The 27,549-nt window shown below is 42.7% G+C and overlaps 1 protein-coding gene across 1 annotated transcript; it reads right to left on the bottom strand.

The window, feature by feature from the left end:
• Nucleotides 1–1,610: 1,610 nt before the first annotated feature.
• On the bottom strand, nucleotides 1,611–25,822 carry fam151b (family with sequence similarity 151 member B). The gene is made up of 6 exons (XM_026187903.1): nucleotides 25,509–25,822; nucleotides 25,282–25,407; nucleotides 21,978–22,137; nucleotides 21,684–21,901; nucleotides 2,642–2,777; nucleotides 1,611–2,083 (listed from the first exon to the last, which is right to left on the bottom strand). Exons 1-6 carry the CDS (start codon nucleotides 25,603–25,605, stop codon nucleotides 1,942–1,944), a joined length of 879 nt encoding a protein of 292 aa, XP_026043688.1. The 5' UTR covers nucleotides 25,606–25,822; the 3' UTR covers nucleotides 1,611–1,941.
• Nucleotides 25,823–27,549: the final 1,727 nt, after the last annotated feature.

The raw sequence follows: 27,549 nt of genomic DNA on the forward strand, positions 1-27,549 counted from the left end.
TACCAGCTACTGTGTGTGCAAACCTGGTAAAGACCTATAGTAAACGTTTGACCTTTGTTATTGCCAACAAAGGTTATGTTACAAAGTATTGAGTTGTATTTTTGTTATTGACCAAATACTTATTTTCCACCCTGATTTACCAATAAATTCTTTACAAATCCTACCATGTGAATTCATGGATTTTTTTTTCACATTCTGTCTCTCACAGTTGAAGTGTACCTCTGGTGCAAATTACTGACCTCTGTCATCATTTTAGGTGGGGGAACTTGCACAATCGGTGGCTGACTAAATACTTTTTTGCCCCACTGTATGTCTTAGATCTACGGACACAGCCAAAACATATTGCTTGTATAATGCTGTATTCTCTCCCAGCTTACCATTTTCTCACAATCAAAGATTAAGGATTGTGTTTTTATAGCACGTAGTAAACTATCCCCTTTTCTTCTAGGCCTTGTTGTGTGTATCTCACAAGTCAAATTATACATTAGTGATACCAAAAACATTTTGAATTTCATTTATAACCGAGATGCCAAGCTGATATCAGACATCTTATGCTCACCAGGAGCATATGTGTGATATGTGATTGGTAGCGGGCGAAGTTAGGCACGCCTATGAGGCGGAGTTGGTCTCGGGCACAAAGTTTCAAAAAAGAGGTAAGCATCACTCGGGAGCTGAGACGAGGCGAGTAAGACGGACAATTTAGGCTGTGCGCTGGATGTGAGAAGTTAGGAGTGCTGTGAGTTTGGAGGAAGACACAGGGTTTTTTCAGGAGAACACTGTTAACTTGCCTGAGGTTTGGGGGATAGATGGGAGATGCTGGGGGGTTTTCGGGATCGTGAGAGTTTGTGACTCGGACTTTGATTGTAAATTTCCTAGTTCGTATTAAACAAATGGAAATAAATAGTAATAAAGCTTTCCATCGGGGCATGCAGCCTGTATCTCCATTCTAAATATTACAAAAGCACAAGATTAACTAAGCACTAAGAACTATGGTTTAACACACACACACACACACACACACACACACACACACACACACACACACACACACACACACACACACACACGACATTTTTGGCCATAAAAAAATAAACTTCTTTTGGCTTAAAAATTGCATTTTTTTAAAAATATTTTTAATAATCAAATAATTTTTGAATTATTGAATGAGTTATGAAATATGATCATTTTAATAATAGTTTTATTAATATGATAATTTCATGTTATTAAAAATGTTATTAATAATTTTATTAATAACATATTTTTATGACTGCCATTTGTTTTATTACGTCCTTTATTACTCATAAATCATTTTATCGTGGGTCATAAATCACTCATTTGAAGGGGTATAACATCCCTCCTCATATGCACTTTAGCTAGTGTAACTTGAACTAAATATATTTTTAAGAGAATCTGTTAAACTCAGCTTCTGAAAGACACAAAGGCTCAGCTAAAAGGCCGTGTAAGTGAAGGAAAGTCCAACCTGTGTGGGAAAGAGCCCCCTTCTGCTCGAAACTGTCTGATTCGTCCCACTTGAAAATAGACTAACACTCTTTAATTAAAAAACAAACAAACAAAAACACAACGTGACTGGACTCGGCTGATTTGCAGATTTTTTTATCCCACCCAAAAAAAAGAATCAGTAGAGAAAACAGAAAATATTACATGCAAGTGGGCTTAGAGCATCTTTTGATTTGAAATGCACCAGGCCCAGTAACATTAATGTCATGGCCTTAATACTGTGAGGCAGACACCTTACAGTACTGCAGAGGATCCTCATGAATAGACGATTCCTATGAGCAAGCAGTCGGTGACCGTGGGGAGGATGAACTCTGTTTTAACAGGAAGCGAGCTTCAGATAAATTCAGGATGAAGTTAGTTTCCACTTGCAGGTGCACCAGTTAATGTCACAGCCAGACAACTTCTCACTGGATTCATATGTGCTTATTGTGCTGAACTGATCCGTGCTCTTAGAGAGTCTGGCAGGTCAAAGTAAATCCTGCTCGTGGCAAACTCTTCTCTGTAGGGCAGCAAGTCCTGCAGTGAGAACTCATCACTGTGGCCCGTCCACACAGTTAGAGTGTACCTGTCAATGTCAAGGAAAAAAAGGTATTAACATATGTCAGAATGGTTTTGGAAACTCCGTCCATTTGACTTTATTCTGATTTTTTCAACTTTATTGTAACAACAGATGAAAATCTAACTTTGTGGCATTGAAACATTAAAATGGTCCAATGAAATCACAACTATGAGACGAGTGTGGATCGAGTTAAACTGTGATGCACACATGCTTCTGTCCAGTGATGACACTTTCTCTCTCACTGCTTGGCAGGCAGAGATCTTATCGAAGAAGCTAAAAGGACAGTTTATGATTATATGGTAACATAACGCTTCAGCTGTGTCCCACACCAATGTGTGAGAAGTAAAAAGGAGAAACTACTGTGACTGCTTGCAGCCTACTGACTACCTCTGATCCACAATGAGGCTAATTAGACGAATACAGTGTTTGCTGATTTTGATTTGCTCTCCTTTACTGATATCGAGCATATATATGGCTTCTTCAGACAACCAGGAGACAGCAAAGAAGCCACTGCATGTTTGTGGTGTTGTTCTGAGAAAAAGGTCCGATGTGGCCGACATTCACCTGTCTGACTGCTTCAGCAGCCATGTCAGCTGGGAGAAGGACTTGGCCAGCAGAGCTGCACGTACTGGGAATGTTACGGGATGTTTAAGGTCTCTACAGATCTTCTCCATCATATGAACCATATCCCAGCTGTAGCCTGAACAAAAGAGAAACAAAACATAAACGTGTTATGTGAGATGTGTCACTATGGTCTGCTGAGGACTCACTGACTCTCGTTCTAACCTCACTCAGGAAGTGCTCTCAGGTGAGACAGGCACATGGTCCCACAGTTCCCAGTATAACAGCCAGGCATTCTTGCCTTCTTCCCCATGAAAACTCACCATGAGCTCCTTAGTGGTTCTGGACCAACATTAGCCACCTGACTGCTGGCTGACTCGGCTGTCAAGGTAGTCCATGAACATGGGTTCTTCTAGTGTCAGGATGAACTCTTATGTTGCATGCATGTATTTTCCTGGTGAGAATTTTATTTTTACTCTGCCAAGATGGTGTCAAAGAGACGGATGTTGTCCAAGACATGGAGGATGCTGGACAACACCTCCCACCCACTCCGTGATGTGCTGAGCATGCTCAATCAGAGACAGATTTATCCAAATGAGACAGAAAATAGTTCCTGCCTGTGGCTACGTCCATCTAATGTGCAGCAACAGCTGCACATCCTCTACAAAGGAGAGTGTAAGAGGGCATCTCAATTTCAGCTTTATCTACACTCTCTTCCATGTGAGATAATGGGATATTTATTTATTTATTAGAACTATTGTGTAATATACTGTAATTTTTTATTGGTACTGTAACTTGTTAGTTACTGTCCTTACTGTCTTGGAGCAACTGTGACTGCAAAGTTTCCTCTTGCATTGATAAAGTATTCTGAGTCTCCTCACTGTTCGGGTACCTAAAGGCACTGAGCTGCTGCACCACCTGCCCTTTGACCTCCAGGTGCTGAAACAGCGTGTGAGTTGTATTTGCTGACAACATGCTGCCAGGCTATTAGAGTCGGGTGCACCACCATGTTGTCTGCATATTTGAGAACTGTCATACTGTCCATATTACAGGTTATATTATACGTGTAGAGACTACATCTCCATCACCCCTCAGGTCTATTGAGGACGCAAGATCCTCAGCTCTGGATACGCGGGCCCATGCGAACCTAGAACTCCCCTAGGGTGGACACAAAGCTATATATAACAGAGTTGTTGATTTAAACAACTCTGTTATTTAAATCAATAATAACATGAAGAGGGTTTTGTGTTTCTCAGCCTAGAACAACTACAATCTCATTTTCTGGGTTTAAGAGAGGAGAGTTTAAAACCAGAGAGAGGAGGTGTCTTATTTAAGCAGTGTCGCGCTGACCTAGTAGGTGTGGCTGTTACTCCTCTCTTCCTCCTCCTGCCCACTACCTGCTCTGTGCTGCTGCTTGCACATGGCTGCTGATTAGACCTTGTGTGCAATCTACAACTAAGCGCGGCCTGGTGCGTGCCGCTCCGCCAGGTGAGCTGAATTAGAGCAATCAAGGGCTGGCGTGCCTAGTAGACCTTAAAATGCATGCAGCAGCCATTTGACCCGGGTGCGACATACTGAGAGGACAGCAAACAAAGCACAATCCACTTTCCACTGTGAGGAAGACTTTGAGCTAGACAGGCTATCGGTAAGCTCTTGGACTCATATTTGCTGCTTATATGTTGGGGAACTATGGAAGCTCAATTGTGGAAATGTATTTATGCTTTGGGAAATAGTTACTGCATTTAAGTTTAAAAAACTATATTGATATTAAAATGAATGTTTAAGTTTGAATAAATTGTTTATGTAGATAGTGTTTCCCACATTTATTTTATTAATACTAAAAATAGTTACCCCAAATCCTTGGTTAAATCTTAAAACTAGTGTAAATATGTTTGGTTTAATTTAAGGAAAATAATTCTTTGTAAAAGAAAATCCTTGGTTAAAGTCTCTATTAAAATATTTGCAAACTCTAAAATGTATACTTTAAAAATGTAATTGTTTATAAAAAGTGTAAAATGCAAGGTAGACACTTTGTGTATTTAAGAACCACAGTTTATTTCATCTTCGTTGTGTGAAATTACTCAGCTCTGTGATTAAAAACCAATGAATGTAAAACTAACTTAAACTGGGTTAAATGATGATTTAGACAAAAGTATTTAGCTTTAGCTATGTTAAATGGCTTTACTAAAGTGTATATATTTTTGTTATTTCATTTGTATTCTGTATAATGCATTTAATTTATCTGAATGAACACTAGCATCCCCAGGCTTCTACCTTTCTACCTATAAAACCCGAGAGCAGTCAAATGGTGGAAGTGGAAGCTAAATTGGCTAGTCATTCATATGTATATTAGGTCGTTACCTAGGAATTCTGGAGGGAGGGGAGTGGGGGTGAGTGATTGAGGGGGTGGGGGAGCTGCTAAAAGCTGTGAACTTCCTTTTGTGTTTCATCTTGATGCATTCTCAATCATCCAGGGAAATAAATCTCCAAAAGTCACCAACTTGGAGTGTTTCAGTTTGCCATCTTAGGGAGAAATCAACACACATGGGTGTATGTCCTTTGTTGCTGAGATTTATTGATAAAAACAGTACAAAAAACCAACCATTTGTACACATATTTACAAATGGCCTGCTGAGTGGTGCATGGAGCATGTTCATTGGTTCATGGACCTCCCTGAACTAATGGCATTTATTGCAATTGTCATCTTGCGGGGGGTTAACAGGGTTCCATCTCTAAATGACTGCTGGTCAGCAAACCTGGGAAACCCACAGATAATTGGAACTATGGCACGAAACCGCTTCCAAAACATCATGCAACACCTACGCTTTGATGACAAGTCCACCCGCAGTGATCGAGCAAAGACTGATAAGTTCGCTGCAATTTCCAGTGTGTGGGGATCATTTGTCACCAACTGCATCACGTGCTACAACCCTGGTCTACATATCACCGTTGATGAACAGCTTTTCCCATCAAAGACTCGGTGCTGTTTCCTGCAGTATATTGCAAGTAAACCGGACAAGTTTGGGATCAAGTTTTGGGTGGCTTGCGACCTAAAATCCAAGTACATTTGCAATGTCTTCCCATATCTTGGCAAGGATCCCAGTCGTCCCACTGGGGAGAGACTTTCTGAAAATGTAGTAATGAGGCTGATGGAACCATTCCTAGACAAGGGCAGAAATGTTACCACGGACAATTTTTTTCACATCGCTTTCACTGGCACAAAAACTTCTTGGACGGAAAACCACCATCCTCGGCACAGTCAACAGGATTCGCAGGGAAATTCCTCAATCCACTAGACAGACAGATTGCAATGTATTCACCACTCAGGTATGTTGCAGGTCTTTTGTGGTTCTATGTTTATGTGTTTCATTGTGTGTAAAAGGGCTATGAAAATAACAATTTATCTTATTTCTTAGGTGTTTTCAACCTCTGCTGCCACGCTGACGGCGTATGCGGCCAAACGGAAGAAGACAGTCTATATTCTTAGCAGCATGCACAGCGTGGTTCAGACTGATAACACCACCAAAAGGAAGCCAAACACGGTCACCCTTTAAAACAAAACAAAGTGTGGCGTGGATGTGATGGACCAGATGGTTCGGGAGTACACTGTCCGCAAAGGAACACGGCGACTGGCCAGTCGCCGTGTTTTATAACATGATTGACATGGCAGCACTGAATGCACATGTGCTGTATCAAGCATGCACCGGGACGAAGGAAAGACGGGTGGACTTCCTGGTGGCGCTTGCAACAGAGTTGGCTCACTCTCATGTAGCTGCGAAGAAGGCAAGAAAAGATCAGTTGCTTCGGGCAGAACCCTCCACACCGAGCCCTGGAAAAAGAGCCACGTGTCAGGTCAAACACAAATGCAAGAAAAATCAGGCCACTGTGCGATGTGTTCACTGCTACAGGTACACATGTGGTAAATGCAGACGACAGATACCGTGGCAGTGCCAGGATTGTGAGTGATTGCTGAAAATGTTGAAATGTACTCACTCACTTTTTATCATTATTTGTAAATATGTGTACAAATGGTTTTTTTGTACTGTTTTCATCAATAAATGTCAGCAACAAAGGACATGTGTTGATTTCTCCCTAAGATGGCAAACTGAAACACTCCACTCCCAAACCCCCTCAATCACTCACCCCCACTCCCCTCCCTCCAGAATTCCTAAGTAACGACCTAATATACATATGACTCCAGCATTTGACTGACTGCTCTCCGGCTTTTAAAGGTAGAAACCCAAAATGACTGCTCTCCGGGGGTCTAAGTGTATTAATGAAATGTTCTTTTTTTTTTTTTTTTTGTGTTGAAAGGTTTTTCACCTACCTACCTATCCACTATCTAACTAGCTGTTCAAAATAAAGTGAGTGAAACCCAAAGTCTGGTCTTTTTCAAGTGTGGGCACCTCACAGACAGAACACTTGACAAGCAGTGATAAGAATGATGAACATGTCTCTCAGTGTGTCACTTGCAGATGGGGAAATAGACCTGGATCAATTTCCCACATGCAGCGGTCGGAAGAAAATTATAGGTTAACATCTTTAGAAACACTCGGGCCGAGTTTTGACTGAATTGTTTACAGCTTCACTTCTGTGTTAATTGCCCCTTGGGGATAAATAAAGTCTTTCTGATTCCTCATCCTGAAAAGCGAGCTGCAAGGACGCTAACTTCTCCTTGAAGACAAGAAATGCAGTTCCAGAAAGCAACAACATGGCAGTCCAAGAGACAACAGCAGTCTTGAGCAGAGACCCAGCAGCAGCAGTACAGGGAGTGCAGAATTATTAGGCAAATGAGTATTTTGTCCACATCATCCTCTTCATGCATGTTGTCTTACTCCAAGCTGTATAGGCTCGAAAGCCTACTACCAATTAAGCATATTAGGTGATGTGCATCTCTGTAATGAGAAGGGGTGTGGTCTAATAATAATAATGGATTGGATTTATATAGCGCTTTTCAAGGCACCCAAAGCGCTTTACAATACCACTATTCATTCACTCTCACATTCATACACTGGTGGAGGCAAGCTACAGTTGTAGCCACAGCTGCCCTGGGGCAGACTGACAGAAGCGAGGCTGCCATATCGCGCCATCGGCCCCTCTGGCCAACACCAGTAGGCAAGTAGGGTAAAGTGTCTTGCCCAGGGACACAACGACCAGGACAGAGAGCCCAGGGATCGGCGACCTTCCGGTTACAGATGCGATTCCCAACCCCCTGAGCCACGGTCGCCCTTTAGGACCGTGACATCAACACCCTATATCAGGTGTGCATAATTATTAGGCAGCGTCCTTTCCTTTGGCAAAATGGGTCAAAAGAAGGACTTGACAGACTCAAATAGTGAGATATCTTGCAGAGGGATGCAGCAGTCTCAAAATTGCAAAGCTTCTGAAGCGTGATCATCGAACAATCAAGCGTTTCATTCAAAATAGTCAACAGGGTCGCAAGAAGCGTGTGGAAAAACCAAGGCGCAAAATAACTGCCCATGAACTGAGAAAAGTCAAGCGTGCAGCTGCCAAGATGCCACTTGCCACCAGTTTGGCCATATTTCAGAGCTGCAACATCACTGGAGTGCCCAAAAGCACAAGGTGTGCAATACTCAGAGACATGGCCAAGGTAAGAAAGGCTGAAAGACGACCACCACTGAACAAGACACACAAGCTGAAACGTCAAGACTGGGCCAAGAAATATCTCAAGACTGGTTTTTCTAAGGTTTTATGGACTGATGAAATGAGAGAGTCTTGATGGGCCAGATGGATGGGCCCGTGGCTGGATTGGTAAAGGGCAGATAGCTCCAGTCCCACTCAGACGCCAGCAAGGTGGAGGTGGAGTACTGGTTTGGGCTGGTATCATCAAAGATGAGCTTGTGGGGCCTTTTCGGGTTGAGGATGGAGTCAAGCTCAACTCCCAGTCCTACTGCCAGTTTCTGGAAGACACCTTCTTCAAGCAGTGGTACAGGAAGAAGTCTGCATCCTTCAAGAAAAACATGATTTTCATGCAGGACAATGCTCCATCACACGCGTCCAAGTACTCCACAGCGGGTCTGGCAAGAAAGGGTATAAAAGAAGAAAAACTAATGACATGGCCTCCTTGTTCACCTGATCTGAACCCCATTGAGAACCTGTGGTCCATCATCAAATGTGAGATTTACAAGGAGGTGCCTCAGGAAAACGGGTAGCAACACACATCAGCTTTTAATTTCATGTCTAAGATTTTTGCTCAAGTTTTGCAATCACTTGGCATTAAACATCAGAAATCTAGTGCCTATCATCCGGAGTCACAAGGTGCGCTTGAGCGGTTTCATCAGACGTTGAAATTTTGCCTTGAGTCTGAAAAGGAGTGGGATGAGGGGTTGCCGCTGCTCCTTTTAGCTGTGAGGGAAAGCGTGCAGGAGTCGCTAGGATTTAGCCCTGTTGAGCTGGTGTTCGGTCACACAGTGCGTGGCCCGTTGCGACTGCTCAAGGAGAACTTCCTGTCTGACACAGATGCTCCTAAGGAAATTTGTTAGATTATGTGAGTTCTTTTAGAGAGCGTTTGCATAAGGCATGTGCAATCGCACACAATGCTCTCGTTGCAGCGCAGGGTAAGATGAAGAGGAAGTTTGATGTGAAAGCTGTGCAGAGGAAATTTGAGGCTGGTGATAAAGTTTTAACACTTCTACCGGTCCCTGGATCTTCCCTCCAGGCAAAGTTCAGTGGTCCGTATACGGTGCAGGCGAAATTGAGTGACACGGATTATGTCATTGACACCCCAGAGCGAAGGAAAAAGTGTCGTGTGTGTCATATTAATATGATGAAGCCCTACTTTGCTGGTGGTGTGTCAACAGTTGCGACTGTGGGGGTGCCAGGTTCCGAAGCCCAGTATGACCCAGTAGGTGATGATTTGGTTTTCGGTTGTGCTGTGGGCTGCGCACGACTTAGGAATTCTGAAATTCTATGTGATTTAAGGTCATATTTAACTGAGGTAGATGATGATGTCCGAAATGACGTGTGTCGGTTGATTGAGAATCATCCTAATCTTTTCTCGGACACTCCATCCTGTACCACCGTGTTGGAGCATGATATCGATGTGGGGGACCATCCTCCAATCAAACAACATGCCTACCAGGTGAATCCCACTAAACGTGCTCTTTCCCAGACAGAAGTCTCTTATCTGTTGGAAAATTGTCTTGCTGTCCCTAGCTCTAGTGCGTGGAGTTCCCCGTGTCTCCTAGTGCCTAAAGCGGATAAGACCCCACGGTTTTGTACAGATTTTCGGAAGGTGAACAGTGTGACCAAACCTGACTCCTATCCTCTTCCCAGAATGGAGGATTGTGTCAATAGTAACGAACGTCACAGAACCGACCCTAAGCTGGACTTGTTAAAGGGCTATTGGCAAGTTCCTCTAACATCACGTGCGGCCGAGATCTCTGCTTTTGTTACTCCTGACCATTTTCTCCAGTACACTGTCATGCCTTTCGGGTTGCGCAACGCTCCCGCCACATTCCAACGGCTCATGAATATCGTGCTGGGCGGCGTCCGCAAGTGTGAACATGACTGTCCAAAACATCTAGAAAGGAGATGTCTTTGATTTTGGGAAGGGGGGTGTTACGGCTGTGGCCATGAGGACCCTGTGTGGGCTGTTTTCTTTCTGTGTTTCTGTACTGTGCTTAAGACTCTTTCCAGGTCCCTCCCCTAATGAAGAGTAGTGAGCGGCTGATTGGACCATGGAGCGGGTGACTACCTTCAAAAAGCCGCTCTGACAGCTCCACAGAGAGAGGGAGAGAGAGTGGAGCGAGCGAGTAGCTTGGCAGCCGGCGCGGCCCTGACCCTGGTTTTCCCAGCCTGTACTTTTATTGTGTATTTGTGTGAGCGTGAACTGCTGGAGCCGCTCCTGGTGCATTAGCTGAGAGCTTAGGCACTCTTGGGCTGAAGCGGAAGGGGTGAGCCGCCTTTTCTTTTGGAATCGTTTTCTCCTGTTTTCTGGGTTAGGGAGCGAAGGATAGCGCTGTCATTTGTTTGTTCTGTTTCTTTCCTAGGGTTTAGTTAGTTTTCTTTGGTGGGACTTAGTTGGTTTTGTTTATTATTTTGGCCTGGGCTCACCCTGGAGCTATGCTTCTTTTCCTTAAATAAAATCACCTTTTTACTCACAACTGGTTTGGGATGTTTGGCTTGGGAACCAGGGCGGGGATTTGTCTCTCTCTCTCCTCCAACCTTATGTGCGTCCCTACACGCCTAGACTAAGGGCGTAACAGGAGGGAAAACAGTACACCTCTCTGAACAGTGTCTGGGAGGCTGTGGTTGCTGCTGCACGCAATGTTGATGGAGAACAGATCAAAACACTGACAGAATCCATGGATGGCAGGCTTTTGAGTGTCCTTGCAAAGAAAGGTGGCTATATTGGTCTCTGATTTGTTTTTGTTTTTGAATGTCAGAAATGTATATTTGTGAATGTGGAGATGTTATATTGGTTTCACTGGTAAAAATAAATAATTGAAATGGGTATATATTTGTTTTTTGTTAAGTTGCCTAATAATTATGCACAGTAATAGTCACCTGCACACACAAATATCCCCCTAAAATAGCTAAAACTAAAAAACTAAAAACTACTTCCAAAAACATTCAGCTTTGATATTAATGAGTTTTTTGGGTTCATTGAGAACATGGTTGTTGTTCAAGAATAAAATGATTCCTCAAAAATACAACTTGCCTAATAATTCTGCACTCCCTGTATGTGCAAAACGGCATCTGAGAGAAAGGGAACCCATCTTCTGATTGGATGGATGGACATGCGTTTCCAGCAAGCTGCAACTTCACTGTGTGTGACTGGTCTTTGAGAAGACTGTCTGAGTTTGACATTTTCCATGTTTGGAGTGAAATGGCAATGAACGAGACAGTGGGGACTGCACAGGACAAAGCTGAAGCTGGAATGCTGCAAGGGGGAGAGGAGATCAAAGTGGACAGAGCAGGTGAGGACCCAGAGGAATGCTGTTGTTTAGAGTGGGAAATTAAATTTGGGTTGGCGAACCTGGGAGGAAAATGACTGCTTTAAGTGGGAAAATTGAGAAGGAGTCTAAGACACTGCAGAGAGAAAGGTACACAAAATCACACACAAACAGAAAATGCATTAACCATACTAACACATACAATGAAACTCATGAAGACCAGACAGCATCTTCAGCATGTTACTGTTTGTCATCTTGTCCAGTTCACTTAGTAAGATGAGAAGTGATACATAGACCACTGGACTGATATTATAGTAGGACAGATGATTAAATTATAGCAGGGGCAAACAGAATGCTGAAGAGGGGTCTGAATGAGTGAGGCTAATAGGTTGTTGAGTTTCTTGTTTCTGATGTGTGGAGGAAAGTTTTAACATGGCACACACCTGATTACATCAGAAGAAACTCGTGATCTAATAAGACATTAGGGTTATTTTGTGAGGTGTGTGGCTGATGGATGCTTTGAGATAATCTCTGTCGTTTGAGAGATCTGCACGATTAGAACAGAAAGCGCTATACAACATGTTGTCGGGAAAACGGTCGCAAAGTGAGCTTTTCCATATTAAAATGGGCTCGGGGGAAAGCCACTTATTTGGGACAATCAGAGAGCAAGTCCCGGTTTAAAAGGATTCTTTTTACTTTCTAAAGTGGCGTCATATTGCTGAAAGTGGGAACGAAATGCGACAAGATGTAAATGCTACTATCAGCAATGAATAATAAAAAAAATGGGGAACTGACTGGACTGACAAAAGTTTGACAGAAGTTGACTGACTTAGCACCAACATGCAGGATTGCACCTCCACCCAGATGTGAAGGGTGGATGTATGGATGTGTGTTTCTTTATTGCAGGAGCAGGAGGATGACAGAGACCAGAGGGGGAGATTTTAGGGTCACATGAGAGTGTGGGCCCTGCAGACTTTAACCTTTAACTGCTACTTTTCTGGGTAACTGATGTTGTGTGAGGAAACTGTGTTTACATCCTGTGTGTTGGTTATGCTATTACACTGTGTTGTTGAGAAAATGTTGAATGTTACAGCAGGGAAATGAGCATTCAATGTGAGACACATACTGTGTTGAAACCAATGTCACTCTTTTCACGGCAGATTGTTAACTTTCTGGCCTTTTACAGCACCTCTGGAATCTGGTGACCCATGCCTGACCTCCAGGATGCTGCTGCTGATGTTTGTTTCTCTCTAAGAGCGCTTGTGGAGGATTCAGCACAGACAGACAAGTGACAACAGAGCAGATGTGCAGTGATTATAGAACATTTTAGTGTTCGGCTCATTATCTGACCATCATTGAGCTCATAGAGGTAAAATAAGTGAGTGACATTGCTTAAGGAAAGCGTCATGGTCCTGAGTCTCCTGACTCAGTGTTTTGTGTTTCTTTATGCTTTTGTTTATCCTGAGTATGTACTCCGTTATGATTTGCATTTGTTAGGTTTGTGTTCTGTGCCTGCCCTGGTCCCACTTCTGTGTTCCACGGTGTTCTGTTCCTCCGTCTGCGTCTCTCTGCCCCGCACCCCGTTTCTTATGATCTCAGGTTTGTCATTTAGTTTACCCAGTTCAGGTTTCTCCAGTCATTTGTCATTCCTCACTGCCTGTTTTGTCTTTCCATTACTGGTAAATAAACGTCACTAGCATTATCATCTACTGCCTGCATTTTGGGTCCTTTCTCCCTCCAACACCACACGGCTCACCTCGGCAGCCGTGACAGAAAGTCAATGATTAGAGTAGTGTGGAATAAGCACAGCACAAATTCTATTCAAAGCAAAAAATAAAGACCTGCCAAGAAATATTCAGAGTATGGTTTTTTTGAAAGAAGGAAGTTATAATTTAAGGGGTTTTTGTAACTTCAAAACAATGAAGGTACGTACTACAAGAAAAGGCTTTTGTGTTTCTGTTCATGGAGTGAAACTATGGAACAGTCTGAAAATGGAATTAAAGCAACGTCCAAACATAAAACTGTTCAAAAAGAGTTATAAAAATATGATCTTTTTGAACTATAAAGAAAAGGAAAATATTGAAATTAATTGAATGTCTCTATTTAAAAAAAAACAAAAAAAAAAACAAACTCATGATGTGATATTATAGTATATAGTATATCAGAAATTTGTTCACTATTTTTATTACAAATTATATCAGTAAGGAAGCTGACTAAATATTAACTGATAATTTATGGTAAAGGGGTGGGATTAAATAAAGTGTTTACTTCCTCCCTTTCAACATGTAAATTAATCAGAATGGTTTTTTTTGTATGTATTTTTTTCTCTCTTATTTTCTTTTCTAAATGTACCTGTATATTGTTCACATGTTGAAATAAATTACCAATCAATCAAACACATGGGATGATCCATGATTTGGAGAAATTATGGTGATAGTTGTGGTTTAATGATTTGGAATAAACTGTGTTGACACTTGTCTCTGTGGCGCTGAGTGCTTTATTATTATGAGCTACAGTTGCTTGCAATTGTGAAGTTTGTTTTAACTTACAGAGTTTGTCTTACAGGCAATAATGACAGTCTGTTAAGTTGAACAGACTTAACATTTAACCATTGGCTAATGTTTTTCCTTAATACAGGGTAGTGTTATGATCCAGTGATGTGTTTGTTTTGTGTTACTCCTCCCACCAGAGGATGGCTGTGGGTATCTTTCCCCTTTTTTTTTTCCTAGGAGGTGGACACCTGGGCGTGGCTGTTAGGGATCTGGGTGGAATCTCTGCCTATCCTCGGATTGGATAATTGATGGATCACCTCCAGTATTTAACTACCGGATGACAGCCACCTGGCCCCTCTCCCCGAACCTCCACCACTTAACCAAGAACCTGTGTGTTGATTTACTGCAGTGTAGAGTTTTCGTGTGTATGTCTGGCGTTATTATGTCCATTTTGTAAATAGCTGTAAATAGATTTGTCAAGTAGCGATCGTACGTTTTGTTCACTTCGTATATATCCTTCACTGCAGCAGCGTAGTAGGCGTGAGAAGCCATTTTTGTTGAATAAGTTTTCTCCTGTTTTCTCATTAGAAAGCTAGGTAAGTGAATTGTCTTTTGTTTGGTTTTTTTCACATTGTGTAGGGAAGCGCAGGGACCACGAGGGAGTTTTGTTTGTTATTTTTGGCATCGCTCACTGCCGAAGTAAATAAATGGCTGCTTAGCACTTTAAAAGGTATCATTGTTGGTGTTCTTGCTTGGGTGGGGTGTGGATGGGCAAACTTCTTGTTGCGTTTAATTACTTGCCTAGACTAAAAACGTAACATAATAGCTACTGGACTCCCAGTTCTGGCTGCACACATGAGGAAGTGCAGCAGATCGTTGTTCCGCAGTCATTCCGTCCCCAGGTCCTAAGCTTAGCACATGACCACATCATGTCCGGTCACTTGGGAATCACAAAAAACATACAACCGTGTCCTCCGTTACTTCTTCTGGCCTGGTCTCAAATCTGATGTTGTAAGATTCTGCCGCTCGTGCCACACATGTCAGCTTGCCGGTAAACCAAATCAGGTGATTCCAGCTGCGCCGTTAAAACCCATCCCAGTCATTGGGGAACCTTTCGAACATGTTATCGTTGATTGCGTTGGTCCTCTTCCAAAAACAAAGTCCGGAAACCAATACCTACTCACCATGATGTGTACTGCCACCCGTTATCCTGAGGCCATCCCGTTGCGCTCGTTAAAAACCCGTGGGATTGTGAAAGCACTAGTTAAGTTCTTCTCTACCTTTGGACTGCCTAAACGTATCCAAACGGATCAGGGCACAAACTTTATGTCTAAAATCTTTGCCCAGGTCATGACAGAGCTCGGTGTCACCCATCGCACTTCCAGCGCGTATCACCCGGAGAGTCAGGGTGCATTGGAAAGGTTCCACCAAACTCTGAAAAACATGCTTCGCAAGTTTTGCACTGAGTCTGGCCGTGAGTGGGATGAGGGGTTGCCACTGCTATTGTTCGCCGTCAGGGAGACATGCCAGGAGTCTTTGGGGTTCAGCCCAGCTGATTTAGTTTTTGGCCACACGGTGCGCGGTCCGCTACGTCTTTTGAAAGAGAGATTTCTCTCTGATAGACATCGTCCGAAAGAAAACATTCTGGACTATGTTAGTTTGTTTAAAGAGAGGCTGCATAATGCCTGTGACTTTGCTCGTGGCGCGCTAGCAAAGGCTCAGGTCAGAATGAAAACCCACTTTGATAGAAAGTCTGTAGCACGGATGTTTCGGTCAGGTGATCGCGTGTTGGTTTTCTTGCCTGTGGTTGGTTCACCCCTGCAGGCAAAGTTTTCCGGTCCGTATGTCATTGAGCGCAAACTAAGTGAAACTGACTATGTTGTGTTAACCCCTGATCGTAAGAAGAAAAGTCGCATCTGTCACATCAACATGTTGAAGGAATACATTGATCGCGAACGCGCTAGTCTGTCACCTGCTGTGTTACCTATTGTGTCGGTGTCCGTCTCTCAACCCTTATATAGTCCCTGCGATGATGGGTTGGAGGATAGGAACAGCTCTGTCTCTGGGGTGCGTCTTAGGAACTCTGAAATCTTGGCTGACTTGGATGCCTATTTAGCACATCTGTCTGATCCCGAAAAATCCGATGTCCGTGAGCTCATTAAAAATTACTCAACTCTTTTCGGTGATATCCCCACTCAAACGCATGTGCTAAGTCACGATATTGATGTGGGTGATCACAAGCCCATCAAGCAACATGCCTACAGAGTAAATCCCACTAAGCGTGCCATAATGCAGCAGGAAGTCCAGTATCTTCTCGACCATGGTTTTGCTCTTCCCAGTAATAGCTCTTGGAGCTCACCATCACTTCTCGTCCCAAAACCCGATCAAACCTCCCGTTTCTGTAATGACTTCCGAAAGGTAAATGCTGTTACAAAACCAGACTCTTTCCCACTCCCACGCATGGATGACTTGGTCGACCGTGTTGGATCAGCAACCTTCGTGACCAAGCTTGACCTCCTAAAGGGATACTGGCAGGTTCCGTTAACGGACCGTGCATCCGAAATCAGTGCCTTTGTTATGCCTGACCATTTTTTGCAGTATACCGTCATGCCGTTCGGGCTACGGAATGCCCCAGCCACCTTCCAGCGGCTGATGAACACTGTGCTACATGGAGTCAGAAATTGTGAAGTGTATCTGGATGATATAGTTGCCTATTCATCCACTTGGACTGAACACCTCAAAACCCTTAGCGAAATATTTGACCGTCTGCGTGATGCCTCTCTGACACTAAACCTGGCTAAATGTGAGTTTGGAAAGGCTGTTGTAACCTACCTGGGGAAACAAGTCGGACAGGGTCAGGTCCTCCCTGTTGCTGTGAAAGTGCAGGCAATATTAGATTTCCCAGCTCCGCAGACCCGTCGGGAGCTGCGGCGTTTTCTAGGCATGGCAGGTTATTATCGTGGATTCTGCAAGAACTTCTCTGAGGTAGTAGCCCCGTTAACCAGTCTTGCCAGTCCAAAATCACCATTTATATGGTCTGAGACATGTCAGTTTGCTTTCGAAGCTGTCAAAGCTCTCCTTTGTAGTGCTCCTGTGCTGGCCGCCCCTGATTTCGCATGTCCATTCAAGCTTGAGGTGGATGCCAGTGTCTTGGGGGCTGGGGCAGTGCTTTTGCAGGAGGATGAAAATGGCATTGACCATCCAGTCTGTTTCTTTTCCAAAAAAAATTCCTAAAACACCAATTGCATTACAGCACGATCGAAAAGGAAGCCTTAGCCTTATTGCTGGCCTTGCAGCACTTTGAAGTGTACCTTGGATCCAGTCCTGTTCCAACCGTCGTGTTCTCTGACCACAACCCTCTCCAGTTCCTAACTCGGATGCAGAACAGCAACCAGCGCCTTATGCGCTGGTCCTTACTCCTCCAGGACTTCAACATTGAAGTCCGATACAAAAAGGGCTTAGAGAATGTCATGGCTGATGCCCTCTCTAGGTCTTGAATCAAACATTTTTGTGTGGGGTTAAATGTTTGATTTTTTTTTTTGGGTGGGGGGAAATGTTATGATCCAGTGATGTGTTTGTTTTGTGTTACTCCTCCCACCAGAGGATGGCTGTGGGTATCTTCCCCCTTTTTTTTTTTTTTTTCCTAGGAGGTGGACACCTGGGCGTGGCTGTTAGGGATCTGGATGGAATCTCTGCCTATCCTCGGATTGGATAATTGATGGATCACCTCCAGTATTTAACTACCGGATGACAGCCACCTGGCCCCTCTCCCCGAACCTCCACCACTTAACCAAGAACCTGTGTGTTGATTTACTGCAGTGTAGAGTTTTCGTGTGTATGTCTGGCGTTATTATGTCCATTTTGTAAATAGCTGTAAATAGATTTGTCAAGTAGCGATCGTACGTTTTGTTCACTTTGTATATATCCTTCACTGCAGCAGCGTAGTAGGCGTGAGAAGCCATTTTTGTTGAATAAGTTTTCTCCTGTTTTCTCATTAGAAAGCTAGGTAAGTGAATTGTCTTTTGTTTGGTTTTTTTCACATTGTGTAGGGAAGCGCAGGGACCACGAGGGAGTTTTGTTTGTTATTTTTGGCATCGCTCACTGCCGAAGTAAATAAATGGCTGCTTAGCACTTTAAAAGGTATCATTGTTGGTGTTCTTGCTTGGGTGGGGTGTGGATGGGCAAACTTCTTGTTGCGTTTAATTACTTGCCTAGACTAAAAACGTAACAGTAGAGATGGACCGATCCGATATTACATATCGGTCCGATACCGACCTAAATTACTGGATCGGATATCGGAGAAAAATAAAAAATGTAATCGATCCATTAAATATCACGAAAGCACCTCACAAAACTTGCAACACGCCGTAACTCACCTCAGAACGTTAGCACGTCGGAGCAGTATGCATCACGTAATAGAGCGGCTGTGGCATGTGGGACCTGTCGGTGGTCTGGATAGCATTTGGAGCTTCGCTAGCAACCTGGCATTTCATCTCCGACAAAGTTATCCCCGAGAGAAGTAAAGCAAGTGTGTAAGTCCATCTCTGAATGTTTGTAAAGCATTCCTGCGTTAAGCTTAACAAGCGACTGCCTCTTCTTGCTGCTACTTCAATCATGAAACTGCTTAATGATCAGCTGATCGGCTTTTCTGTCGCGAGTCCGTGTCTCTAGTTTGTTTTTGGCCCACTTTGCACCAGAAAGAGGAAACCAGCGGCTGAACAACAGCAGCACGTTTAAGCTTGATCAGCTGTTGTTAGAATTTATTTAATATTACTTTCTACACCAGGATCTTTTTCTATGTAGCTGACGCTGGTAACTGTGCAGGGGCGGATCTAGCAAAGTTTAGCCAGGGGGGCCGATAGGGCATTAACAGGGAAAAGGGGGCACAAAGACATACTTTTCTTTCTTATTCTCATTTAAAATGTCGAGCTTTTAATAAATAATAATAATAATGGATTGGATTTATATAGCGCTTTTCAAGGCACCCAAAGCGCTTTACAATGCCACTATTCATTCACTCTCACATTCACACACTGGTGGAGGCAAGCTACAGTTGTAGCCACAGCTGCCCTGGGGCAGACTGACAGAAGCGAGGCTGCTATATCGCGCCATCGGCCCCTCTGGCCAACACCAGTAGGCAAGTAGGGTAAAGTGTCTTGCCCAAGGACACAACGACCAGGACAGAGAGCCCCGGGATCGAACCGGCGACCTTCCGGTTACAGATACGCTTCCCAACCCCCTGAGCCACGGTCGCCCCCAATTATCTGACTCTTACACCCAAAGTTTTAATTTGATGTAAAATGAATAGAAGTCAATTACTGTGCATAGTGACTATTAAGTCTAATATATATACCCTAGTAAACTATAGTACTTTTTCCTTTAGAAAGGTACCATCTGTGCAGTCTGCAATTTTGTTGAAGAAAGATGTTGAATCTATTTAATATTTCTTGAAAAATAATTTATTTCTGTGCATTTTTTTTCACACTGCATCAAATTAAGGTTGATTACGTCGATTAAGCATCATGAGGTGGAGCGTGAGGGGTGGTTCCCTATTTTTTATTTATTTATTTTTGTTGTTGCTGGGAGTTGGAACCCTATTAGTTAGGGTGCTTAATATTTACGCTAAGTACTCTTTAAAATACCAGAATAGGGAGGATGGTGTAGGTTTAAGTTTATTAGATTGATCAGTATTGCTGAACTATGAAATATTTTTTTTTGCATACAGGTATAACAGAATAGCTTTAGTGTAGTTGTTGTTTTAAACTTGAGTATGAACTTATACAAAATGCAGCAAGATATTTAAAAAAAACAGTTTTGTTGATTAAAAAACACTATATCGGATTCATATCGGTATCAGCAGATATCCAAATTTATGATATCGGTATCGGTATCGGACATAAAAAAGTGGTATCGTGCCATCTCTAATACAGGGTTACAGGTTTGTAGTGGAGCTACTCCAAGGGAGAAGCCCTAAGAATTTTTAAGTGAGAATGTGAAACTGTTTTGTGCATCTCTAATCGTGTGGAGTTGATGCATGGCAAGGACCATGAGGCAAAAGAGGGTTTTTGGGGAGTTTTCATTTTTTAAATTGCAGGTGGCATGAGGTGAAGTGATGGAAGAAGAGGCTGAGATGCAGATGGAAGCTGAGACCAGGAGAGAGGCTTCAAGAGGATCAGTGAGGAGCAGAGACCACTTCCAGCACAGCTGACAACCCACAGAGGGCTGTGCCGCTGGGCTCCCTAGAGATCATTACAATGGGTGGTGCTTGTGTAAACGGTATGCATCTAATTAAAAGGTGGCAAGCAAAGGCTGGGGGCGGAGTCGTCTGAGTCAAGTGCAGAGTTGCAGCTCTGAGATCCGACCAGGCTTCCCTTTTAAGTTAAATACTGTTTAAGCTGATGTCTTGCTTTCTTCACAGGTGATAACTCTCTGAACCAGCGGGGCCTGCAAGCCCAGACCCAACATTTACATTTCTTCACTATTGAACAGCAGTTAGGCTTTTTAGTGACATCATCCTAAAACCCTCAAATATGGGTGACAATACTAAAAGGTCCTAAATGTGCTGGTGGCATCACCTCCCACTAATCTGAATTAGGGGTGGGTTCTGATTATCGATTTTCTGATTACAATCGATTCCAGTTTGAATAACGCAATATCGATTCATTAAATCCTGAATCGATTTTTACATATAAACGTATTTTACCTGAGACACCAGAATCTCAGGTTAAACCTCTCAAATTTCCAACAACCACCAAACAGCTAAAACAGTAAACGAGAGCAGGAACACGGATTCTGCACAAAGACGTAAACATAAAGCGCCGACGGATCAGGATCAGTGAGATGTCGACTTTCTCACCCGACGGCACAGACACGGTCGGGGCTGAATCAGCTCACTGATTCTGATGTTTCGGCGGGTCGAGCTTTGTGTTCACGTGCTAGATTCTGGAGCTGCAGGTTTTATTGCTCTCCAAACAACATTGACTGAACCAGCAGCAAAAGAAGATCCAAACTACAGATAAACATCGTCATGACTTCAGTCTGACTTTTGCTGCTTTGCTTCCACCACGATAAAATCACACTTCCTGCACAGCTCTCTTTCTCTGTGTACTTGAAGAACAGTTTCCCATATGCTTGCTCATTACCAGTCTACCATTGTTTACAGCGCTGTGGTTTTTCTTTTTACTTAGATGACTTCTGACAAGAAAGCCACATTTCTGCTGTTCAATACTGAAGAAATGTAAACTTTTTAAAATGATCACAAATTGCAAAACTCTTAGCTGTGTCTGTAATCAAACCTCTGTAACTTTGTTTTTCTGTTTCATCCTCAGCTACTTTGACACAAAGACGTCTGCTGTGATGCTCACACCTCTGATCAAGTCTCAAACGTGTCAGCGTTGTTTTTATAGATATAAAAATATAGATATGTACTGATAAGTAATCAGAATTATAATATTTCTGACTGTCTGAGGCAAAATTTCCCCAATTCAAATCTAATCGAATTGAATTTATTCCAGAAATCAGTGACGATACCCAGCCATAATCTGAATACATTTGTTTACATGATATTATTCTTGTATTATCAAGAAAATTTAGTTCTCAGAGTACAAAAAGGCAATGGTGATGAGGTATGTTTACCTGGATTATCTGTCCCAGCAGTCCATCCTGTAGTCCAGCCCAGAGACAGCACAGTGTGTGAGGGAAGATGAGTCACAACAGAGAGGAAGGTGTGATGCTCCAGAGGTCCGATCTGCCCCCCAGGACCCGAGAAGATGTCTGCGTTGATCCACACAGGACGGTATGGCTCAGTCAGCACTTCCTGCAGCAGGACTAAAGATGTTGACACAGCCTCCATGCTATGTGGAGAGTATAGCTCAGCGTTAGCGTCACACAGACCCACACAGCATTGGTGGAACAGAACCTGCTTCTCACCTCTTAAAGTCCAGCTTTATCCCCTTGCCGTACTCTTTCACTCCCTCCAGCCATTCCCTCAGGGTGATGTCACTGTCTGTATCAGGGGGATGTGCCATGATTGGCTCTTTGGGATCACGACCTCTCAGGACAATGTCAGCTTCAATCATAAGAGAAGGACCTGAAAAACAGTTGTTGCCCATTAGAAACCGACTCGTATCTTTCTTAAGTATCATCCCAACAACAAACATCACTGAATATATCTTTTTATTTTCAGCCCAGAGGAGGTTAGCGCAGTATGACGAGCACACAGTCGCTCTGTGTGCAGCACGGCCACAAAGGGTCCTGATTTTATCTCCAGCTGTGGCCTCTGCGGGGAGTTTGTATGCTCTCCCTGTGCCTGTGTGGGTTTCTCCAGGGACTCTGGCCTCTTCCCACAGTCCAAACGTGGATTAAATGCTAGGTTAACTGGAAAATCTGGCTACGGATGTGAGACGGATAAAGTCCTCAAAGTGCACACAATGTAGTTAAAATGTGACTTGCAATCTAAAGTTCTTTGGTTAGTCAGTAAGACTAGAAAAGTGCTTTATAAAAAAAGAATGCATTACATTACAGTGTCCAGATTATTAGGCAGACCTGAGATGAATCACAGCTCACACACCAGCCCTCTAATCCATGTTACATATCATGAAGCCTCCTTCCTTCACAATAAAATGACATTTTATTTATTCAACACAAAATACAATAAGGACACGCTGTGGAAGAGAGCCAGAGATTAATAATAACTACTGATTAAATGTATCCACAAGTGGTGAGTAAAAACACTGAGTGCATCATGGGAAGCTCCCAGCAGCTCAGAGCCGCCGTTTGAGGAAGCAATGTGTTCCCATATTTCTGTAGAACAGACAGAGATTATAATGCATTCTAATATTTTTACTCTAAAATTAGTGTTTCTGTTGAAAAGTATGATAATTAATGTTAGCAGAGCTGCTCTGTGCAGCGTTATGGCATAATAATTTTAAGGGAGAATAAAAAGTCGACACACATATCTCATTCCTGACGGAGGACTCTACCACTACACTTCTCCAGTCCATTCACAGAGTCGTTGCATGGTAAGACATGGATAGGAAGTGGGCGGAGCCTTTTACCGTCATTTTATTACGACGCAAAGTACAAACACCTGTGGACACACAATCCAACAATTAACATGAGTCAGCGGGGAGAAACTATGATTTCAGCCTTTAGCAGAGTGACGCTGCCATGGTTACGTTAATGCGGTTGCTAATGTGAAGGAAGCAGAAACTTAACACTAGTGATGGCCAAATGAAGCTTTCCGAAGCACTGAAGCTTGTATTGAAAAATGGTTCATTACTCGAAGCTTTTCAACACAGTCCTCTCCGGTGACATCTGGTGGTGAAAATTTTGAAGAGCAGCTTGAATCTGCAAAATAAAACGGACTGCTCAATTATCACTGCTCACTCAAGAGTGGAGTTCTCTCTGATATTGGGCCACCGTTCCGTTGCTTTGAACATGTAATTGGTTTTGTTTTCTCGATTGGGGGGCTGAAAAAAATGTAATGCGTATTTGCGTAATACATTTTGATCAATAAACTTTCCCTATTTAAACATGCACTATGGTGGCCTTTCTTTGCTCATAACTCCTTGATGTTGGTAAATACAATAAGTGAGCAATATATATAATATACATATGATAATGCACAGCACATTATGGAGTATGCCCCTGCTGTGGAGTCCTGCCTCCATCTACTTGTCGTTTAATCACTGGACAGCTTGACAGGTTCATACAAAATATTAGATTAGGCCAATTGTCCTATACATATTTTTGACCTAGGGGTGGGATTGATTGTGAACTGGAAAGGGAAAATGCTTAGGAAGCTGAGTACGGCTGCATCGTCACTGATTTGTAGAATCATTTTGATTCGATACAGGATCCGATTCAATTTGATTGGAATCTGGAAAGTTTTGCCTCAGTCAGAAATATTACAAGTCTGATCATTTAACAGTATATATCCATAATTTCGTATCTATTAAAAGAAAGCTGACACATGTGAGACTTAATTAGAGATGTAAACAGAGAGTTATGAAACCTGCAGCTGCAGAAGCCAGCGAAGAAAAAAGAGGCAAACACAGCGCGGACCCGCCGACACATCAAAATCTGACTCTGACGCGTCGGGTCCGCGCTCTGTGTTCACGTTTGTATGCAGAATCCGTAAACCTGCTCCCAGTTACTGTTTTAGCTGCATGGTGTTTGACGACATGTTGTGAGGTTTAACCTGAGATGCTGGCATTTCAGGCATAATAACGTTAATTTACAAATCGACACGGGATTTTAATGAATCAATATCACTTTATTCAATTTAGCATGGATTGTAATCAGAAAGGCGATAATCAAAACCCACCCCTAATCAAGAACTTGCAAAGTAAGAACATGATCTATGTAAGGTAGCCTTTTTGTTATTTACAGTTAAAAAGAGGATTAGTGTTACTGTGCGCTGGCTGAGTCTGTTCATTTTCTTAGAAATAGTTTCTCCTGCCCTGGAGAAAATCCACTTGCATGGAACAGAAGAGGCTGTGGAGTGCAGGAACTACACTGCAAGTTGGTAGATATGCAGGTATTCCTGGGTCCTGCAGACTATCACCTAAAAACAATAAACAAAATGATTTTCTAAACTGTAGCAATGTAATGTACGTATAGTGTCAAATACATTTTTGTAGTCTTCATTAGCTTTAATTCACATGGAAGTGTTCCTAAAGTCATATGCTGTAATGATATTTACATTATGAAAACATGATTTTGGACATTTCAAGTTTTTCACTTCGGCAGATAAAATGAATTGAGCAAAATCAACTCAAAATATTCCCACACGCCAGAACGTCCTCTCTTCCTCGCTGGCTCCATATCTGTCAGTGGAATGATCACCTCGTCGCTATCTGTCACCATCAACACACTCCACGAATCCCGTGGATGATTCACTTCCTTATATCTGTTTGAATCAGGTACCGAAGCAGTTACGTGCGTAATGAAGCTTCGGACGTCATTGGTCACGTGACTTTTGCCAAACGAAGCAAGCCTCGACACAGTGCTTCTGAACCAGTGTGTTGTTTTTTTCGACACACGCTCCGGAGCGTCAGCTTCAAGCGGGCCATCACTACTTAACACGATCACGCAAAATAGTTTCAACCTTCAGGACTAAACAAGGGCTGATTTAGACAAAATGACCTTTAACATAAACAACAATAAAATGTCAGGTGTTTGAATTTCCATGTTGACGTCAGCGGGACTGACAGCCACGTCACGGACTCACCTGTGAGCGCCTCCGCCAGCCTGCTCCTGCTGTTCGCTGCATGCGACCAGCTAACCTCGGCAGCGTCCATCCTCGTTATAAAACTCCGACTGAAGAAATAGTCCAGCGTTTGGTCACGCATCCCACCTGCGAACAGAACACGAGGGTCGCAGCCATTAGCTCCTCTCTGTCACAGTAAAGTGCAGCTCGCTAAAACAAGTGAGCGTAGCTGCAAAGCTCGACATTACCTGTTTTACCCTTTAAATTCCACAAGACATAAAATATAAAACACACGATTAAAATTAAAGTAATTCTGTGAAAACTCAGCAAAAGACTCGTTTTCATTGCCGACTTCCACGATCCAAAACGGAAGATAAATAACAACACATTTCCGGTCCGAGATTGTCGAAATAAAAGAACCGGTAGTCTTTTACTGATTCAATACAATATTTATCAAGATTTCTAAGTTTAAAATCTAAGTGACCAAAGTGCCCCAATCTTTATTCTATTCGACGTGAGACAATAAAATATCAGCTCTAAAAGAAAACATCTCTAAAGTTAGAAATATCCTGTCTCAGAGTGACGCTGAAAAACTAGTTCATGCATTTATTACTTCCAGGCTGGACGACTGTAATTCATTATTATCAGGAAGTCCTAAAAACTCCCTGAAAAGCCTTCAGCTGATCCAAAATGCTGCAGCAAGAGTCCTGACAGGGACTAGAAAGAGAGAGCAGATTTCTCCTGTTTTGGCTTCCTGTTAAATCCAGAATTCAAAATCCTGCTGCTCACATACAAGGTCTTAAATAATCAGGCCCCATCTTATCTTAATGACCTTGTAGTACCATATCACCCTATTAGAGCACTTCGCTCTCGCTCTGCAGGCCTACTTCTTGTTCCTAGAGTATTTAAAAGTAGAATGGGAGGCAGAGCCTTCAGTTTTCAGGCCCCTCTTCTGTGGAACCAGCTTCCAGTTTTGATTCAGGAGACAGACACTATCTCTACTTTTAAGATTAGGCTTCAAACTTTCCTTTGATAGAAACTCCCTCAGCAGTATTGCTAATGTGTCTTCTTGAGCAGGGGGACCTTGTGGGCCCTGCCAGATTTCTATCCACTCGAGTGTAGTGTGTTATTGATGGTGTTTTTGGTGACTGTGGTCCCAGCTGCATACAGATCTTTAACAAGTTCCTCCCATGTGGTTTTGGGCTGATCCAGCACCTTTCCTATAATCACCTTCAGCCCTGTGGTGTAAAGTACTTTGAGTGCTCAAATAAAGTAGAAAAGTGCGATATAAGAACCAGTCCATTTACCACGAGGCAAGGAGCTCTCTCATATTCTGGTTCCAGGCTTCTGGAGGGCATCGCTGCAGCTTCCCACCCTCGTTATCAAGCACATTTGTGACAAGGACTCTTCCAGACACTAAACCAAGGCACAATGTACATTTCAATTCCTTTAATTTTAAATGTTTATATTGTCTATCCTGTAAAATAGTCAGATGTCTATTCATATTAATGTACAGAATTCACCTGCTTGCTGCTACTACTGCACATTCACCCAGTGTATATACTATATGTATGTATATATATATATATATATAATGTTCTTCCTCTACACCCCCCCCCAATTTTTGCACATGTCGAGGAGCGTGTCAGGCTACATTTCACTGTGTGTTATACTTGTATAACTATGCATGTGACAAATAAAGAACCTTGAACTCTCACTGACACGACAAGAAGATTTCGATTTATGTATCTGTATTTTCTATGTTTGGTTTTTTTTTGTTGTGTTTTTGTCTCTTACAGATGCAGCAGTTGGTGATACATTGTGGATTTCTATTTGCTGGTTCTGATAACATCTTCCCCCATTGAAAATAAATTCTTAGTAGCACCAGGCAGATTTTTTTTATGCATTAGTTTTGTTTGCGTAATTTGCAGTAAACTGTCTCATGACTCATTTAAATATTCTCCTACTGACAGTGTGATAGATTATTAGTCAAAGTTTAAAGCAGTCGTGGTCAAAGGTGACTTGATTTATTTAGAAAAGAATGTAAATATACAAATAAGAGTAAAAATGTCCCATCAAAGTGAGGTTAAATAATGCTTCAACTGTAAACATACTCCACCAATCTCTATTAAACAGCCGTGTACCACAGGCCTTCAAGCTGGCAGTAGTTAACCTGTTGCTTGACCCAGCTGTCTTAGCTAATTATAGGCCAATCTTCAACCTTCCTTTATTTAAAAAAAAAAAAACCTTGAAAGAGTGGTTGCAAAACAGCTAAAAGACACACTGGTT

The sequence above is a fragment of the Astatotilapia calliptera genome, chromosome 12 (assembly GCF_900246225.1).
Source record: "Astatotilapia calliptera chromosome 12, fAstCal1.2, whole genome shotgun sequence".
NCBI classification, from domain to species: Eukaryota; Metazoa; Chordata; class Actinopteri; order Cichliformes; family Cichlidae; genus Astatotilapia; species Astatotilapia calliptera.

Bases quoted from the DNA above. Each gene is read 5' to 3' on its own strand.
- fam151b (XM_026187903.1), bottom strand. From the start codon at position 25,605: ATGAAAACGAGTCTTTTGCTGAGTTTTCACAGAATTACTTTAATTTTA. The intron at 21,902-21,977 runs GTGAGAAGCAGG...CTCTCCACATAG, and splicing joins ATAAAGCTGGACTTTAAGAG to CATGGAGGCTGTGTCAACAT. The intron at 2,084-2,641 runs GTGAATGTCGGC...TGACATTGACAG, and splicing joins CTGCTGAAGCAGTCAGACAG to GTACACTCTAACTGTGTGGA.